The sequence below is a fragment of the Podarcis pityusensis genome, assembly GCF_964106645.2.
Source record: "Podarcis pityusensis genome assembly, chromosome: 18".
Classification (NCBI taxonomy): domain Eukaryota; kingdom Metazoa; phylum Chordata; class Lepidosauria; order Squamata; family Lacertidae; genus Podarcis; species Podarcis pityusensis.
In genome coordinates this window covers 4,042,735-4,061,185 of record NC_138043.1, presented here as the reverse complement: position 1 = coordinate 4,061,185, position 18,451 = coordinate 4,042,735, and the positions used below count along the sequence as shown (strand labels likewise).

General features: G+C 48.6%; 1 protein-coding gene across 4 annotated transcripts in view; it reads right to left on the bottom strand.

Moving 5' to 3' along the window:
* Window positions 1–18,451, bottom strand: part of SBNO2 (strawberry notch homolog 2) — a 108,406-nt gene that overhangs the window by 25,993 nt on the left and 63,962 nt on the right. For all 4 annotated transcript variants that reach the window (XM_080988741.1, XM_080988739.1, XM_080988740.1 and 1 more), the window contains 11 exons: window positions 18,251–18,347; window positions 17,142–17,302; window positions 15,357–15,490; window positions 14,040–14,130; window positions 12,662–12,805; window positions 10,049–10,166; window positions 8,665–8,770; window positions 7,437–7,590; window positions 6,339–6,515; window positions 4,966–5,063; window positions 2,375–2,457 (listed from right to left, as the gene is read on the bottom strand). In XM_080988741.1, coding sequence (XP_080844867.1) covers window positions 2,375–2,457; window positions 4,966–5,063; window positions 6,339–6,515; window positions 7,437–7,590; window positions 8,665–8,770; window positions 10,049–10,166; window positions 12,662–12,805; window positions 14,040–14,130; window positions 15,357–15,490; window positions 17,142–17,302; window positions 18,251–18,347 — 1,363 coding nt within the window. The remainder of the gene's footprint in view (window positions 1–2,374; window positions 2,458–4,965; window positions 5,064–6,338; window positions 6,516–7,436; window positions 7,591–8,664; window positions 8,771–10,048; window positions 10,167–12,661; window positions 12,806–14,039; window positions 14,131–15,356; window positions 15,491–17,141; window positions 17,303–18,250; window positions 18,348–18,451) is intronic.

The window sequence follows — 18,451 nt, the reverse complement described above, 5'->3', positions numbered from 1 at the left end:
CTGAAAATGCTTACAAGCGCCCCAATAATAACTCAGTCTAGGTGGTGCTTTGTTAATCTAGAATTTTAAAAGCTAAAAGGGGTGTTTTGAAAATGAAAAGCTGAGGACAGGTTTAGAATTGCAAGAGTTGGAAGGGATCCCCAAAAAGTCCAACCCCATACAATGCAGTGGAATGGTCTCCCTCGGGAGGTTGTGGACTCTCCATCCTTGGAGGTTTTTAAGCAGAGGTTGGATGCCCATCGGTCAGGGATGCTTTAGTTGAGCATAGCTGTCAACTTACAGATTTGAAAATAAGGGACCAGGAGCCTCGAAAATAAGGGACCAGCAGCCTCGAAAATAAGGGATCAGCAGCCAAAATAAGGGATTTTCAGAGCGCTGGTATGTTTGACTTCTGAGCCCCTCCGAGCCAAAGGCAGAAAGCCCAGCCAGCAGCCAAACGAAGCCTCAAGCGGTGGTTCCCACAGTGCAGCAACCCGGCAAAGGGGATGCAGCAAGGAAAACCACCGTCACCTCTCCGCTGGGAAGCGCTGAGCAAAGGCGAGTCCCCAGGCAACGCGGCTGATTTGATCGGCACCAGGCATGCAAGCTCCACCCCCCAGTTGTTCTTAGACTCCTTATTGGGTGAGCAACGCAGCCAAGCAACACGGCTGGAGCCTCCCTCCTCCCTGGCCGGCAGGGAGGGAGGGAGAGGAGCTGCTTCCTTTGAAACCCGGGAAATTTAAGGGACATCATCAATAAGGGACAGCAGCGGGACACAGCGCTGGGATAAGGGACTTTCCCACCAAATAAGGGACGGTTGACAGCTATGTAGTTGAGATTCCTGAATTGCAGGCTCCTGGAAGATGACCCTTAGGGTATCTTCCAGCTCTGAAAGTCTAAGTTTCATTGCAGGTACCCCAACTCCCTGCAATGCAGTCCAACTTCCTACAATGCAGGAATCAAAGTTGAAAGAATCTGTGGCAGGAGACCATCCGAGCTCTCTTTTAAAAACCTCCAGCGAAGCAGAGACCGCCACCTTCCGAGGGAGTCCCATCTACCGCTGAACGGGCTTTTGCTGCGAGAAAGTTCTTCCTGAAGCTGAGTCAGAATCTCTCATCATTTGGGTCCATCAGCCCTCTGGAGCTGCAGAAAGCAAGCTTGCTCCGCACTTCCACTTTGGATATTTGAAGGTGGCTCTCCTATCTCCTCTCAGCCTCCTCTTTCCCAGACTAAACGTGCCCAGCTCCTTTGACCGTTCCTCATCAGGCTTGGCTTCCAGACCCTTGATCGTTTGGGTTTGCCCTCCCTCTGCACACATTTAGAGACACCTAGGGCAAAGACCTGTGTGTGTGTGTGTGTGTGTGTGTGTGTGTGCTGGTTGGAAACCAACTTGATTCCAAAAAATGAATAAAATAAATCCATTTAGGAATGGTGGAGGAAGAGGAGGAGGGAGGGAGGAAGTTGTATTCTAAGCCCACGACCACCAGGGCAATTAACCACATGCCTGGGAGTCCCTGTTGCAAAGGAGTAGGAAAGGTAAATACAGTGGTGCCTTGGTTCTCAAACGCCTTGGCTCCCAAACGCCGAAAACTTGGAAGTAAGTGTTCCAGTTTTCAAACGTTTTTTGGAAGCAGAGCGTCCGATTCGGCTGTTGGCTATTGTTTCTGGGGCATCTGCACCAATCAGAAGCTGCACCTTGGTTTCCGAACATTTCGGAAGTCAAACGGACTTCCGGAACGCATTAGGTTTGGTGCTTTTGTATTTGCTATTTATTTTGCGTTTTTGTGGCTTTTTCAGTTCATTTGTTTTTGTGACTGCATGGAACCCAGTTCAGCTACTGATTGATTGATTGCTTGTGTGACTATGGAAATGACTATCACCAGTGCAGGTAAGAAGAATTTTAATTTTCTTTTAATGTTATCATCTACAATACTGTCTTATTTATTTTATAGTGCAGTACGTTGATTACTGCTTTCATTTTATGGATCGATGGTCTCGTTAGAAGGCAAAATTCACGTTAAACTGCTGTTTTGGGGTTGTTTTTAAAAGTCTGGATAGGATCAATCCGTTTTGCGTTCCTTTCTATGGGAGAGCGCGTCTTGGTTTTGAAACTTTGGCTTTGGTTTTGGAACGGACTTCCGGAACAGATTAAGTTTGAGAACCGAGGTACCACTGTAGAAATAAATAAAGAAACAGAAAGCAATAGAAAGAAAAGGGAGATGGGGTGGCGAAAGACCACGAGTGGAGGCTGGCGATGGGGTGAGGGGGAAGGGAAGCAAGGGAAGAAACGGGGGGGGGGGCGCCGCAGATTGCGACTGCACCGCAAAGAGGGCGTGGGGGGAGAGGGGGTGAGGTTTCGGGAAGGGAGGGGAGTGCACCGGGGGTCGGGTCTTACGTTTTCTCTTAATGCCAGTTCCTCTCTCTCTTTTTCGTTTGGTTGAAGGAAAGTGCTTCTTAATTAGTGAGAGGAAGACGCCTCTGAAAAAAGTCGGGAGATGCAGAGATTTTACTCTTAACGGCCAGGAGGAGCTGATCCGTCGCTGACTGTATTTATTTATTTTAAAAAAGAAAAGAGGGTAAACCCAAAGGGGAAGGACACAGAGACTGAACGAAACGCGAAAGCAAAACAGAAACACCCAAACAACCCCCAAAAAACAACCTGTTCAGGATTGGATGTGATGCTACAAGCATCCGGCCGCTTGGCTTCTTTCTGACAGCCCACTGGCTGAGCTGGTGTGACGTCACAGAATGTTCGGGAGTTCTAATACGAAGGCCGGGCGATGGAGGGATTGCTTTCTGAGCAAATCAGAAAGCTGCCTTTAGCGGGGGGGGGGGTGCCCAGTATTTGAAAGGCGCTTAGGAGTCATACTGGGTTTGGGGAGCAGAGAGGGAGGAGAGATATTGGGGTTGGGGGGGCAGGCAGTGAGTGTGGCTGACGGAAAGCAGCCTGGGCCATGAAATTTCCGCACACCAGATTGCAAATAATAATCTGATTTGTTGTGTTTTTTTGAAGCCGCCCTTTGCTTACGGTCAGGGGACTGCCATCGGCTTAGGGGCGAGAATTATAAGGGCAGTTGTGTTACAAGGAGCCTCCGAAAATCTTGCCTTCACGAAAACCCACCTCCACTCTACTGAGAGCCTTAATGCCGTTCCTGAGCGTCCGGAGAGGGGGAAAGTACGCCCTTGCCACCGCCCATCCTGCGCAGTAATCTGAGGCACAGGGAGGGGCGGAAACGGTTAAGGGTAACGAAATTTTTATGTTGGGGGAGGTACAAAAAAAGACCACTCCCGGATTCTGCTAGCGATTGAGCCAGACATGAGCCTTGAGGCTCTCCACTGTAAATAGTCTGCACCAAAATAAAGCCTGTGAGCAACCGCAACAGCACCTGACACTTAAAGGTAAAGGGACCCCTGACCATTAGGTCCAGTCGTGGCCGACTCTGGGGTTGCGGCGCTCATCTCGCTTTACTGGCCGAGGGATCCGGCGTACAGCTTCCGGGTCATGTGGCCAGCACGACTAAGCCGCTTCTGGCGAACCAGAGCAGCGCACGGAAACACCGTTTACCTTCCTGCCGGAGTGGTACCTATTTATCTACTTGCACTTTGAGGTGCTTTCAAACTGCTAGGTGGGCAGGAGCAGGGACCGAGCAACGGGAGCTCACCCCGTCATGGGGATTCGAACCGCCGACCTTCTGATCGGCAAGTCCTAGGCTCTGTGGTTTAACGCACAGCGCCACACGTACGTTCTGAGAAAAACAAGTCTGGTTTGGGGCGATGCGTTTGTGTGACCAAAAGGGCAAGAGACTTGAGACGTGGATAGGGTAAAAAAAATAAAATCAGGGAGGGGGAGATGGGAAAAGTAAGGAAGGATGCATGGACAAATGAGGGGGGGGTCACTTGATGCAAATGGGGGCAAAACAGGGGCTTCTATGGGTACGCACCTCGCCCCAATCTCACCCAACGCTACCCCGCCCCGCTCCCGGGACATGAAGGCTGGTCAGCGAGACCGGTAGTGAGCGCATGAGCTTGGATGGGAACAAACACTCCCCCCCCCCAAAAAAAATGTTTTTGATAATGTAGAAGCAGAACCCAGCCAGCAGTCATTTATAAAGGGGAGATGGGGGTTAGGAAAGAGGAAAGGGTTCGAACCGACAGTGAAAACCTCGGGGCAGGCATATCGCATGCGGCCCCAGCAGATATTCTTATTAAGCGCTGCCACTGTTTTATAATAATAATAATAATAATAATAATAATAATAATAATAATAGTAATAGTAATAATTTCATTATTTGTACCCCGCCCATCTGACTGGGTTGCCCCCAGCCACTCTAAGCAGCTTCCAACATATAGGTAAAGGTAAAGGTAAAGGGACCCCTGACCATTAGGTCCAGTCGTGGCCGACTCTGGGGTTGCGGCGCTCATCTCGTTTTATTGGCCGAGGGAGCCGGCGTACAGCTTCCGGGTCATGTGGCCAGCAGGACTAAGCCGCTTCTGGCGAACCAGAGTAGTGCACGGAAACGCCGTTTACCTTCCCGCTGGAGCGGTACCTATTTATCTACTTGCACTTTGACATGCTTTCGAACTGCTAGGTTGGCAGGAGCAGGGACCGAGCAACGGGAGCTCACCCCGTCACAGGGATTCGAACCGCCGACCTTCTGATCGGCAAGTCCTAGGCTCTGTGGTTTAACCCACAACACCACCCGCGTCCCGATGCTTCCAACATATATAAAAGCATAAAAGAATATTTGACCCTAAAAAAGCTTCCCCTATGCAGGGCCATCTTCAGATGTCTTCTAAAGGTTGTATAGTTACTCATTTACTTGACATCGGATGGGAGGGCACCACCACCGAGAAGGCCCCGCTTCCTTGTGCGGGGGTAAAGCCCAGCCCAGTTGAGAGAGCTTGGGGGTGGGGCAGCGCCCAGCCTCCAAAATGCTGGGTTCTGGGAGGCCGCGGCCCTCCTTCCCCGGATGCGCACAAACTCACTCGGCAGCAGATACGAAGCAGGTCAGCTGCCCCTCGCTCTCGTCTAGGACCTCCCGGGTTCGGGCCTCGCCTGTCGACTGCAGGCCGATCACGACGCACTGCGGAGGGGGGGGGGAACAGAGAGAGGGTTTGTTTGGTAAAGATTCTGTATGGCTCAGCTCCCCGTTTACAGACATTCACAAACCCGGAAGCGGCACTTTAAAAGGCGCGCACACACAAAACCAGCCCCCCCCCAAAAGAGCGGCTAGCGCAATCCCAGAATCCTTTGCGAGTGCGATTTCACGAGCCTTTGCACCAAACTTTGAGAGTTGGGAGTTTTAGCAAGGAGGTTTGGAGGCTGCTATTGTGGTGGAGTTTTTTTTTTTTTTAAAGGGGTTTTCAAGGGTTTCCAGAGGTTTAGCAGGCGTTTTCAGGCTTTGTCAATGGCGCCCCCCGATATATGCATATTTCCTGTAAATGCATGGTGCCTCTGAATGTAACCCCCACATAAATGGGGGGTTACCTGAATCTCATTTCACATATAACAGAGAAAACAGTTATAGCAACAGATGAAAACTAAAAGGTGGCAAGCGAAACCGGGGGTACAGTGGTTCCTTGGTTCTCGAACTTAATCCGTTCCAGGAGTACGTTCGACTCCCAAAACCGTTCCAAAACCAAGACGCGGCTTCCGATTGGCTGCAGGAGCTTCCTGCACTCAAGCGGAAGCCGCGTCTGACGTTCGGCTTCTGAAAAAGTTTGCAAACCAGAACACTCACTTCCGGGTTTTTGGTGTTTGGGAGCCAAAACGTACGAGTACCAAGGCGTTCAAGAGCCGAGGTACAACTGCTTTGCTTTTGTTTGTTACTATGCTAGGTATTTTTGTGGTTTTATACTGTGATCCTTGGATGACGGGAGGTATAAAAATTCAATTAAGTAATAATAATACTGTTGTGTGTGGATCAAAATAACAAAGCCCAATTATAGAATATCGAAATTATCTGATTGTCAAGTCTAGTTCTAACTTGACCTAGCTTGGGTCGTCTTGAAAACGATGCCTCTGCTTTATATGCAACAAAGAAATGCCAAACCATATTAAAAGGGTCTGGAGGTTCTAGCCCTGGTCAAAATCTCAAATGATGAGCATTTTCTTCCATTACAGATACCCTCCAGAATGAGTGGTACCAAGGGTCAAATTTTCGGCCGAGTTGCAATTACTATTTGAGCTTCCAGGATCGTATACCCAGACTACTCTTTTGACAAAACCGGTTATCGTCAAAAATACCCGGCAGCGTTAATGTTGGGTGACAAACGATCGTTTCTTTAGGAGGTGTGGTCTCTCAGCACCTCCAGCAAACATCCAGCTCATCGAAGACTTTAGGGAAATTCTGTCTCACCTTGCCTTTGTTCAGTTCCTCCTTTGCCAACTCGACGAGACGCCGGACCTTTGCAGCAATGCAGAGGTACTTGAAGAAGCGCTGGTGGGCGGACCAGAACTGACCCCACAAAGATTTCCGGGACTCTAAGCCTATCAGGTCGGCAGCTTTCTGGAAAACCCCCAGGGCTTCTGCCCACTAGAGAGAGAGAGGGGGGGGAATTAATTTTTCTGTTTTACCATTTAAAGTACAGTGGTACATAATATAATGTTTGAGGATTGGGAAAGATTGTGGAAGAAAGGGGTCAAGTTCACCGCATGTCCTTTGTTAAAGGAAAATATAATGAAAATGATGTATAGGTGGTATTTGACTCCTGCAAAATTAGCAAAGATATATCATAATAGTGACAATATATGTTGGAAATGTAAAGAAAAGGAAGGAACCTTTTATCATATGTGGTGGACCTGTCCCAGCGTGAAAGACTTCTGGGAAAAAAATGTATAATGAATTGAAAAAAATGTTGAAATATAGATTTATAAAGAAACCAGAGGCCTTTATTCTTGGAATAACAGGTTTGGAACTGCCCAAGAAAGATGTTAAATTGTTTTTGTATGCCACAACTGCTGCCCGTATTTTGTTAGCTAAAAAGACCAGAAGGAGGAGGAGTATCAGGAAGAGTGGAATAAATTTAATGATTTGTTAAGTTAAACTAACTGAAAATAGCTTGCAGATACTTAATGGGCTTAGGATTTTATTTATGTTAAGTGATGAATTAATATGTTTAATTCCATAAGGTGAAGATCTAAGGATGTTAATGTTTAAGTTAAATTTCATAAAAATTGGGATTTGGAAAACCGTTAAAAAGATATGCAATGAAATTCAACCAAGGGGAAGCGAGGAAGTCACTCAACAAAGTTAATAACTGTAATTTTTAATAAGACTATGATTTATGTTTGTTTGTCTTGTGTGTTTGTTTGTTTGTTTATAATATTGTGAAAACTAATAAATTTTTTTGGGAAAAAATAAAAGTACAGTGGTACCAAGGCGTGGCTTCTAATTGGCTGCAGGAAGCACTTAACGCTCCAGAAATTTTAACCCTCGCATAAACTCCCTGCTTACCAGCTGAGCCGCCTTGTTGTAGACCAGCTTGTACTCTGGGTCCAGTGGGATTTCCTCTATCCTGAAGGTGACCCCCGAAAAGCTGAGCTGCCGAGCGATGTACATCCCGCTCACTTTCATGTCCATGGCGACAATCTCCATTGCACCGACACCCCTGCAGGGGAGACCAAAGCAGTCGTTGAGGAAGAGGGAAGACGGCCGAGCTTCGGAACAGGACTCCCCGCCCGCCTCTGTCCATGCCCATCAAACCATCATGGCTCAAAAGGTGATGTTTGTTTGCTTCCGATCGCTTGTAACCCACAATTCAATTTCACAATTCAATCAGTTTATTACAGTCATAGACCAGCAGTCAGAGAATAGAATATTAAGTGGACAAAAAACAAAACTGATAATTAAAACAGATAAAAACTAAAAAGAAATAAAAACATTCAATAAAACAGACAATTAAAACAATGTACAACAGTGAACTTAGACACACTGTGCAACAATAAACTATCCCGGGGAGTTGACTCAGAGTCACCCATGGAACCGGGTTTGGGGATTTTCATGCCGGACTATTTTGAGTTGGGCAATGGTCTGCGTCTACAGATTTGCACACAGAATCTGGCGACCATCCAGGTCTTCTTCTGGTCTTTGCCTAACAGGAAAAGGTCAAATTTTTGCTTTTGCGGGAGGTCGGCAAGCCTCACCAGTAGGGGATCAATGAACTTACTGCGTGCCTCTTCGTAAAAGGGACATTTAAAGAATAAGTGTAAGCTTGTAACCCACTTTTTCCAAGTGAGGGTGTGCAAACGCTCGCAAAATTCACTGAAAAAATTGTGCAGCGGAAAAGGAAGAGGCTAGGAAATACTACTCCTTGAGAACAACGCTCCGCAGCCCCAAACAGCCTGAAGCAAAATAAAATTTGAAGGCAGTTTCCTACGTGCTTCCTGGTTTCAACTAACCACAACTTGTTGCTACGTGCAAGCCAGAAACCGTGGTTATGTAAGCCACGGTTTATAGAGACAACTACCTAGGTTGAGAAACCACACAGGTTGATCTAAACTTCCTTCCGTAAATTTTCACTTGAACCAAACAGTTTGTCCTCGGCCAAAATGACTTTGTTGGTAAGCGAGGTCAGGAATATGTCAGGTCTGCAGTTCAGGTTGGGTTTAAAAATTGTGAGTCTGTTCACTTGTATAATTCGAAATTCTCACGTTGACGGGAAGAAACGTTTCCCCAAACATACCGCTTCTCGATGGCCGATAGGAAGTCGTCAAATGATCGGAAAGGGGTCCCTTCTCCCCAAATACCCAGCCGGCTCATGTAAATCATGTTCTTTGGCTCGGAGGCACCTGTCAAGAGCGCAAGATGCTTAGAGGTCAGGAAAATTTGATGCAACCTGACCAATCGCTGCCTCTAACACCCCTCCACCAAATCCCCTTCTTTCCTCTCCAAATCACCCGTTTTCTCCTGCTTGCATGTTTGGCATCACTGCTGACTCCTCCCATGCAGTCTTGTGATTCTTGTTTACTTTGAGGTTGAATCCTGACAAGCCAGAAGTACTGTTTTTGGGGGACAGGGGGTGGGCAAGTGTTGAGGACTCCCTGGTCCTGAATGGGGTAACTGTGGCCCTGAAGAACCAGGTGCACAGCCTGGGAACTGTTTTGAGCTCACAGGTGTCCATCGAGATGCAGGTCAATTCTGTGTCCAGGGCAGCTGTCTACCAGCTGCATCTGGTACACAGGATGAGACCCTCCCTGCCCACAGAAAGCCTTGCCAGAGTGGTCCATGCTCTGGTTATCTCCCGCTTGGACTACTGCAATGTGCTCTCTGTGGGGCTACCTTTGAAGATGACCTGGAAACTGCAAGTAATCCAGAATGTGGCAGCTAGACTGGTGACTCGGAGCGGCTGTAAAGACCATATAACACCGGTCCTGAAAGACCTACATTGGCTCCCAGTATGTTTCCAAGCACAATTCAAAGTGTTGGTGCTGACCTTGAAAGCCCTAAATGGCCTCGGCCCAGTATACCTTGAGGAGCGTGTCCACCCCTATCGTTCACTGAGGTCCAGCTCCGAGGGCCTTCTGGTGGTTCCCTCACTTGCAGAAGTGAGGTTACAGGGAAGCAGGCAGAGGGCCTTCTCGGTGGTGGCACCCGCCCTCCCATCCGATGTCAAGGAAATAAACCACTACCTGACTTTTAGAAGACATCTGAAGGCAGCCCTGTTTAGTGAAGTTTTTAATGTTTGATGTTTCGTCGTGTTTTTAATATTCTGCTGGGAGCTGCCCAGAGTGGCTGGGGAAACCCAGCCAGTTGGGCGGAGTATAAGTAATAGATTGTTATTATTATATTATTATTTGCTGCCCCCTTATTTGGAGGACAGACATGTTTGCCCTGGGGAGATCCAGCAGCCGCCAAAAGGAAGGAGCCACTCTGCCCATTAAGCGAGACATTCAACCAAGTCTGTGCAGGTTGTGTTTTTGCTACGAGAGAGAGAGTCAACTCTGACTTTGAGCTGTGTGATTACTGACCGGCACGCTCTCATGATACCAACCCATGATGGGCATAGCCTGGCCCCCACACTTATAGGTTCTCAAAGCAGCCCCCCCTCACCGCCGCCCCAAACTCACCTGTGGCACTGGCATAAACCACCCTTGCAAGAGGCAGCTTGTTCTGCAGGTCCAATACTGCTTTGCCCATCTTAGTAGAGCTGGCGTTTTTGGCTTTGTGGCATTCGTCAAACACAATCTGGAAGCGGGCATCCGTTAAGGATAGTAGGGGGAATGTGAGTAGCTAGTCAAATTACATAGCTGGACCGGCAGATTAAACTACTTGATGGGGCAGAGGTGGCCAGACTCACTGGGGAAATCAGGAATCAGGAGGACCAAAACTTGAACAGAGAATGGGATAAATATTGTTTGTACCTAACCAGACACTGGAGAGACCTGTCAGGAGTAAGCATGGACCAATGGTACCAAATAGTATGGGAAACAGCCCTACTAGAAAAATTAACCAATAAACTGAAACTGACACGGGGACAAACAGAAGAAGACGCTTTTACCCCGGTATGGCTCCCCTTTATCACATACACAGCCCAACAAGACAAGGACAATAATCCACCAACAGCACACAAATCTATATGGCTAACCTGATCCAAAACACCCACCCACCCCACGAAAACAAAGATCACCATAGCCAATCACAAACAAACAACCATACCCTAGGCCAACTCCAACCACTCTCACCACCAAAGGAACACAAATGAACAGCAGACAACCTGCATGAGCAACGCTGACACCAAACCCTACGTACATTAAGCAAAATAGAAAACATCGCCACCTGACCCCTCCCCCCCTCATGTCCCAACAAATGAAACTGATTTGTAAAAATGTTACATGGAAAAAATACGAGAGACATTACACATACTTCCGTAGAACAAGAAAATATTTAATAAAAATTTAAAAAAATATTGATTGTACCGTATTGGCCTGAATATAAGCCTCACTCCCCCCCCCCCCAAAAAAAATCCGACCGTGAAAAGTTAAAGTTGGCTTATTAGAAGAAGAAGAAGAAGAAGAAGAGTTTGGATTTGATATCCCGCCTTTCACTCCCTTTAAGGAGTCTCAAAGCGGCTAACAATCTCCTTTTCCCTTCCTCCCCCACAACAAACACTCTGTGAGGTGAGTGGGGCTGAGAGACTTCAAAGAAGTATGACTGGCCCAAGGTCACCCAGCAGTTGCATGTGGAGGAGCGGAGACGCGAACCCGGTTCCCCAGATTACGAGACTACCGCTCTTAACCACTACACCACACTGGCTTCCGGGTCACGTGGCCAGCAGGACTAAGCCGCTTCTGGCGAACCAGAGCAGCGCATGGAAACGCCGTTTACCTTCCCGCCGGAGGCGTACCTACTTATCTACTTGCACTTTGACGTGCTTTCGAACTGCTAGGTTGGCAGGAGCAGGGACTGAGCAACGGGGATTCGAACCACCGACCTTCTGATCGGCAAGTCCTAGGCTCTGTGGTTTAACCCACTGCGCCACCCACGTCCCTTTTGTGGAGTATACACTTAGATAAATAAAAGAGCAACCAGCCTTGCTTCTCCCCGTTTTCCTCGCGCAACCGCTATTAGTTGCGACATTACAATATGCAGCCAGGAGCACGGGGCAAACAGCGCCAGGATCACAGCAAAGCAGTGCCTGCCCCACACATATTCCCCCGTCCTCTCCCCCAAGGTTAGGAAGGGAGAGAGCGGGGAAGGGGAAAAGCCCCCCCGCCGCCCAGTATACAGCCAGAAGAAGCGAGTAATGGAGCGGCTTATATTCAATACGGTATTTGAAATAACGCTATAAACACTTGAACTCGTTGGCATGCTCTGAATAACTCTTGCAACATTACAAAGGCTTTGGAAACATTGGAGGACTATAATCCGGATGACCCAGAATATGCAGTTGATTAAGATGCTTAAAGGACCCACGGGGGTGGGTGGGGGTGGGAGGGAAGCCCTCTAAGATTTGGAAGAATGTTGCTCTACTTCAAAATTTAACTGTGTGTGATTTTGTAAAACCAATAAAAAAATTATTTAAAAAAATAATGATTACCGTATTTTTTGCCCTATAAGACGCACTAAAAAGTAAGGGGAAATGTGTGTGCGTCTTATGGAGCGAATGCAGGCTGCGCAGCTATCGCTGAAGCCAGGAGAGCAAGAGGGATCGGTGCGCACTGATCCCTCTTGCTCTCCTGGCTTCAGGGATAGCCGCCCAAAGCCTCCTGAGCTCAGCGGGAGTGCTCCCGCTGTGTTCTGGAGGCTTCGCGTTGCTTTCACTGAAACAAGGAGAGCAAGAGGGATTTATCCCTCTCGCTCTCCTGGCTTCGCTTCAATGCAGAGGAGCTGCGCAGCTTTCCCTCTCTGCGCAGCGCCCCTTCAGCGAAGCGGGAGGAGAAACGGAGCCCCTTCCGTTTCTCCTCCCGCTTTGCTGGAGAGGCACTGAGCAGAGAGGGAGAGAATTTTTCCCCCTTTTTCTCCTCCTCTAAAACTAGGTGCGTCTTATGGTCGGGTGCATCTTATAGAGCGGGAAATACAGTACATAGCGGCAGATATTTTAAGTGCTCCCCCGGCTGCAGGGAAATATGCAAAGGAAGGCTCTTCAGAGCGAAAAAGAGAGGCCTGGAGCGTTGCACCATCGGAAAGACGTGCGCGCACAAAGAACACACGCAGAGCCCGGTTTATTTCTCTTAGGATACAACACCATCGAAATCTTCCTTGCACCAATCCAGAATCTGCTTCAAGCGGGTCCTGTGCTGGCCACCGGCTTGGCTTTCACCAATGAGGGCCGAGTAAGTGGCAAATAAGACTCCTTCCGAGGTAGCTGTGTCGCCGTATTTAATCTACAGTCAGGAGGGGGAAAAGAGCATATAAGCTACGGGACAAGGATAACTGTGACTTTTAAGGATGAATGGGAACCCTTTACAAAGCATCTGAAGACGCAACAAAGTGAACTGGACTCCTTGGCAGGTTTTAAATAAACATCCACAAACTTTTTATTGATAATAATCAGCTAAATCGTTTGAGGATCTATGCAACTTTGTAACATGCAGAAAACAGCATTCTTAGAGAAACCAAAGACTGGAACTGAGGGAAGTTGGGGGGTAGGGGTGGGTTTTGTGTGGGAGGGGGGAAGGGAGGAAAAATGGGGGGGGGACAAGGATGATATGTTTTTGGATAATACGTCTTGTTTTAATTTTGAATAAATAAAAAATAAAAAAGAGGGGGAAAGAGAGAGGAAATTAAGCAGCCGGATTGAAGGGTGTGTGTGGAACTGACAGGATCTCTGGCTTGGCGGCATTTCGGCAAGAGAGGGTGTAAAAATAAAAATGCACCTCCCTTCTCCGACTGGATTGAAGGCTTATACAAGCTTGCAAGATTATGAACAACTTGCATATAATTGCATCTATAAAGGTATGTAACTGTTGGGATAATGCTTCTGCAAACACTTGAACTCTTTCAAATTAACTCTTGCAATGATACATAGATTTTAGATACAGGGGAGGATTGCAAATTAAAAAGGTAAAGATAAAGGGACCCCTGACCATTAGGTCCAGTCGTGGCCGACTGGGGTTGCGGCGCTCATCTCGCTTTATTGGCCGAGGGAGCCGGCGTACGGCTTCCAGGTCATGCGGCCAGCAGGACTAAGCCGCTTCTGGCGAACCAGAGTAGCGCACCGAAACGCCGTTTACCTTCCCACTGGAGTGGTACCTATCTATCTACTTGCGCTTTGACGTGCTTTCGAACTGCTAGGTTGGCAGGAGTAGGGACCGAGCAACGGGAGCTCACCCCGTTGTTACGGGGATTCAAACCGCCGACCTTCTGATCGTCAAGTCCTAGGCTCTGTGGTTTAACCCACAGCGCCACCCGCGTCCCGTATTGCAAATTAGATGGACTTATAATATACAGTTGGAAAATTTACCTAAAAAAGCCACAGAGGGGACGAGGGAAGTCTTGAGATTCGGAAGAACCTTGTGCGACTTTTATTACTTGTGATGCTGAGTGTAAAGGAATGTGTAAAATCTAATAAAAACTATTGAGAGAGAAAGAGAGAGAGAGAGAGATACTGCTCCATACCTTGTTTAAAGCATGCACAGGAATGTCAGGGGCGTCGATATCCTTCAGGTCCCTCTCAGCATCGTACTTGAGATCGTTCGAGGCGCTGAACCTGACAAACGAGAGCGGGGAGCGTAAAGGCCTGGGAGGATCTGCGGATCAGCGCAGAGGCGGTACTAAGGTAAAAACCCTGCTCGCTTTCGTCTCTGGCCCCTGAGAGGCTGCCCAGAAGAAATCACAGCCCTTCCCCCCTTTTTATCCGCACAACAACCCTGCGAAGCAGGCTAGGCTGGGAGACAGGGACGGGCTTGCCTCACCCAGCGAGCTTCATGGCCAAGTGGGCGATTTGAACCCTGGTCTTTCCCGGGGGGTAATCTGGTACTCTGAACACTACAATACACTGATAATTCCCCCTCTGTAATATACATTTGTGTGCCTTGTTTTCACCGAGAGAGAGAGAGAGAGAGCGCCTCTGTGGTGTAACAGTGTTAAGTACGTTTCCGAGCACAATTCAAAGTGTTGGTGCTGACCTTTAAAGCCCTAAACAGCCCAGTAGACCTGAAGGAGTGTCTCCACCCTCATCATTCAGCCCGGACACCTGGGTCCATCTCCCGAGGGCCTTCTGGCGGTTCCCTCGCTGAGATAAGTGAGGTTACAGGGAACCAGGCAGAGGGCCTTCTCGGTGGTGGCACCGCCCTGTGGAACACCCTCCCAGCAGATGTCAAGGCAATAAACAACTGTTTTACTTTTAAAAGACAACTGAAGGCAGCCCAGTTTAGGGAAGTTTTTAATGTTTTATTGTGTTTTTAATATTCTGTTGGAAGCCACCCAGAGTGGCTGGGGAAACCCAGCAAGATGGGCGGGGTATAAATAATAAATTATTCTTATTCTTCTTATTATTATTATTATGACCTGGGGAGACCAGGGTTCGAATCCCTCCCTCGCAGGGTTCTTGTGAGGATGAAATGTGGAGGAGCAGGACCACGTACACCACCTTGAGCTACTTGGAACAAAAATAGGTGGTACATAGAAATGCAATAAATGAAATAAAAAGGTTCCCAGTCTCCCCACCCTCTGCTTAATACAATGCAAGCCTTGGCGAGCCTAGCCGGGAGGGATAATATGGTGATGAGAAAAGGGTCTGTCCCACCTCGTGACATATTAAGATACTGCCATCTGTTGTCCCTCCCCCCCAAAAAAAAACACCAAAATGGCTGCTCAGAAGATAAACACCACGATTCAATTCCTGCAGGTGCGACGGCCTCATCGAGCCTCCAGAGCTCCGAGAGAGACCCCGGTCGAATGCCCGAACCTTCAAAACAAGCCTTGCGCACTCACCACAGGGACTTTTTCCTCCCCTTCAGGTAGTTTTCGAAGATGATCCCTGCGACCGTCCGGCCTTTCCCGACGCCGGCGCCGTCCCCGATGAGGAAGCCGGCTCTCTGCCCGTTGGGGAGCAGGACTTCGTGTTGCTGTAAGTCCGGGAAAGGGAAAGCAGGTTAGGGGGGCAGGTTAGGAGCGGAGGGGTGGCAGCATTCTGCAGGGGTGGGGGCACAGCCTTCCAGAAGTTGTGGAGCCAGAGGCAGTCCCTGGTTTCCCTGTCCCTGATTGAGGGAGCACCATTCCTCGCTCTCAGGAGAGAATGTCTCTCCTCTCCTAAATTCCTCCAATTACCGTATTTTTTGCTCTATGAGACTCACTTTTTCCCTCCTAAAAAGTAAGGGGAAATGTGTGTGCATCTTATAGAGCGAATGCAGGCTGTGCAGCTATCCCAGAAGCCAGAACAGCAAGAGGGATTGCTGATTTCACTGCGCAGCGATCCCTCTTGCTGTTCTGGCTTCTGAAATTCAGAATATTTTTTCTCTTGTTTTCCTCCTCCAAAAAGTAGGTGCGTCTTGTGGTCTGGTGCGTCTTATAGAGCAAAAAATACGGTATATCTGGGGGGATACAAGTTTCCCCGTCTCTGATCGAAGGAGAGGCATTCCTTGCTCTCAGGACAGAATGCCTCTCCTAAATGCCTCTAATTATATCTGGGGGGATACAAGTTGCTCTGTCCCTGATCGAAGGAGAGGCACTCCTTGCTCTCAGGACAGAATGCCTCTCCTAAATGCCTCTAATTATATCTGGGGGGATACAAGTTGCTCTGTCCCTGATCGAAGGAGAGGCACTCTTTGCTCTCAGGAGAGAATGCCTCTTCTAAATTCCTCTAATTATATCTGGGGGGGGGGGGGTACAAGTTCCTGATCCTTCTGATCGAAGGAGAGGCATTTCTCGTCTCAGGAAAGAATGCGTCTTCTAAACAGAGGAATTATTCCTGCACAAAGCACAGAATACTGCTACTGTTCATTTATTTATATTTGTCGGTTGCTTCCTCTCGCAGAGTGGCCCATAGCGCCCGTCATTAAAAACCAGTTAAGGGCGCCCGTTTTTTGTTTTTTTTAAATGCGGCAGCTAGACTGGTGACTGGGAGTGGCTGCCGGGACCACATAACACCGGTCCTGAGAGATCTGCATTGGCTCCCAGTACGCTTCCGAGCACAATTCAAAGTGTTGGTGCTGACCTTGAAAGCCCTAAACGGCCTCGGTCCTGTATACCTGAAGGAGCGTCTCCACCCCCATCGTCCAGCCCGGACACTGAGATCCGGCTCCAAGGGCCTTCTGGCGGTTCCCTCCCTGCGAGAAGTGAGGTTACGGGGAACAAGGCAGAGGGCCTTCTTGGTGGTGGCGCCCGCCCTGTGGAATGCCCCCCCATTAGATGTCAAGGAAATACACAACTTTCTGACTTTTAGAAGACATCTGAAGGCAGCCCTGTTTAGGGAAGTTTTTAATATTTAAGGTTGTACTGTTTTTAACACTTGATTGGGAGCCGCCCAGAGTGGCTGGGGAAACTCAGCCAGATGGGCGGGGTAGAAATAATAAATTATTATTATTATTATTATAAAATCTAAACAGGCTAAAGCAGTGTCGGTCAGCACAGACAATCGTGAACGCAGCTTCCTATGTCGCTATTACAAACCTAACTGGAACTTCAAAAAGCTCTGGCATGGCTTCCTGCAAACCTGGCAGGCGTTAAGTAACCGCCTCCCACATACCTGGGAGGCCTAAATAATCGCTTCCCGCATACCTGGCAGGCGTAGGTAATCGCTTCCAGCTGTAGTGCAGAGAGTAATCCGTTGTCAGCGGTTGAGGCAGGGAGGGAGAGGGTGTAGGTGACGTCCGGAGGGGGGACGCTGGAGAGGGTGCTCGTCTCCACCACTCGGTCGGGGTGCTGCTTCCCCAGCTTGGCTAGAAAGGTGAAAGGGGAGGGGGAATTGTCAGCTGTTTTGACGTTTGTCGCCCCTGCTGCCTGCTCCCTACAGTGGCAGCGCTGTGTTTTTGCAATTAATCGCAGCCTTCCCCAACTTGCATAAAGGAGGGTGATTAATAATAATAATAATAATAATAATACAGTGGTACCTCGGGTTAAGTACTTAATTCGTTCTGGAGGTCCGTTCTTAACCTGAAACTGTTCTTAACCTGAAGCACCACTTTAGCTAATGGGGCCTCCTGCTGCTGCCGCGACGTCGGACCACGATTTCTGTTCTCATCCTGAAGCAAAGTTCTTAACCCGAGGTACTATTTCTGGGTTAGTGGAGTCTGTAACCTGAAGCATATGTAACCTGAAGCGTATGTAACCCAAGGTACCACTGTAATACCAAGGTAAAATGAGGTAAAGGACCCCTGGCAGTTAAGTCCAGTCACGAACAACTCTGGGGATGTGGCGCTCATCTCGCTTTACTGGCCGAGGGAGCCGGCCTTTGTCCGCAGAGAGATTTTCCAGGTCATGTGGCCAGCATGACTAAGCCGCTTCTGGCGAACCAGAGCAGCGCACGGAAACGTCGTTTACCTTCCCACTGGAGCAGGACCTATTTATCTACTTGCACTTTGAAGTGCTTTTGAACTGCTAGGCTGGCAGGAGCAGGGACTGAGCAACAGGATCTCACCCCATCGCGGGGATTCGAACCGCCGACCTTCTGATCGGCAAGCCCAAGGCTCAGTGGTTTAGACCACAGCGCCACCCACATCCCTGAGAACCAAGGTACAACTGTAATTAATAATAATAATAAACATGCTAGCTGTGCCACAACTCTGATATTACATGAGCTGCTTCTGGGAGCCTGTTTGGCTGGGATAAAGAAACCAAACCCTTTAAAAATACAATTTATCAAGGCAAGGGCCCCGCGCCCCTCTTACATTTGGAAGGGACGTAGTCAGCATACGTCTCTGCGTGGCCCAGCTCCTCCGCCTCGTCGTCGTCCCCTTCTTCCTCCTCCTCTACCTGAGTTTGGGACTGGAACAGAAAGGGGGGGGAACGGGAGAGTCACAAACATGTTAGGCAGGCACCTTCCAAGGAATGCAAGCCAGGAGGAGCATTAAGAAGAGCCCATCTAACCC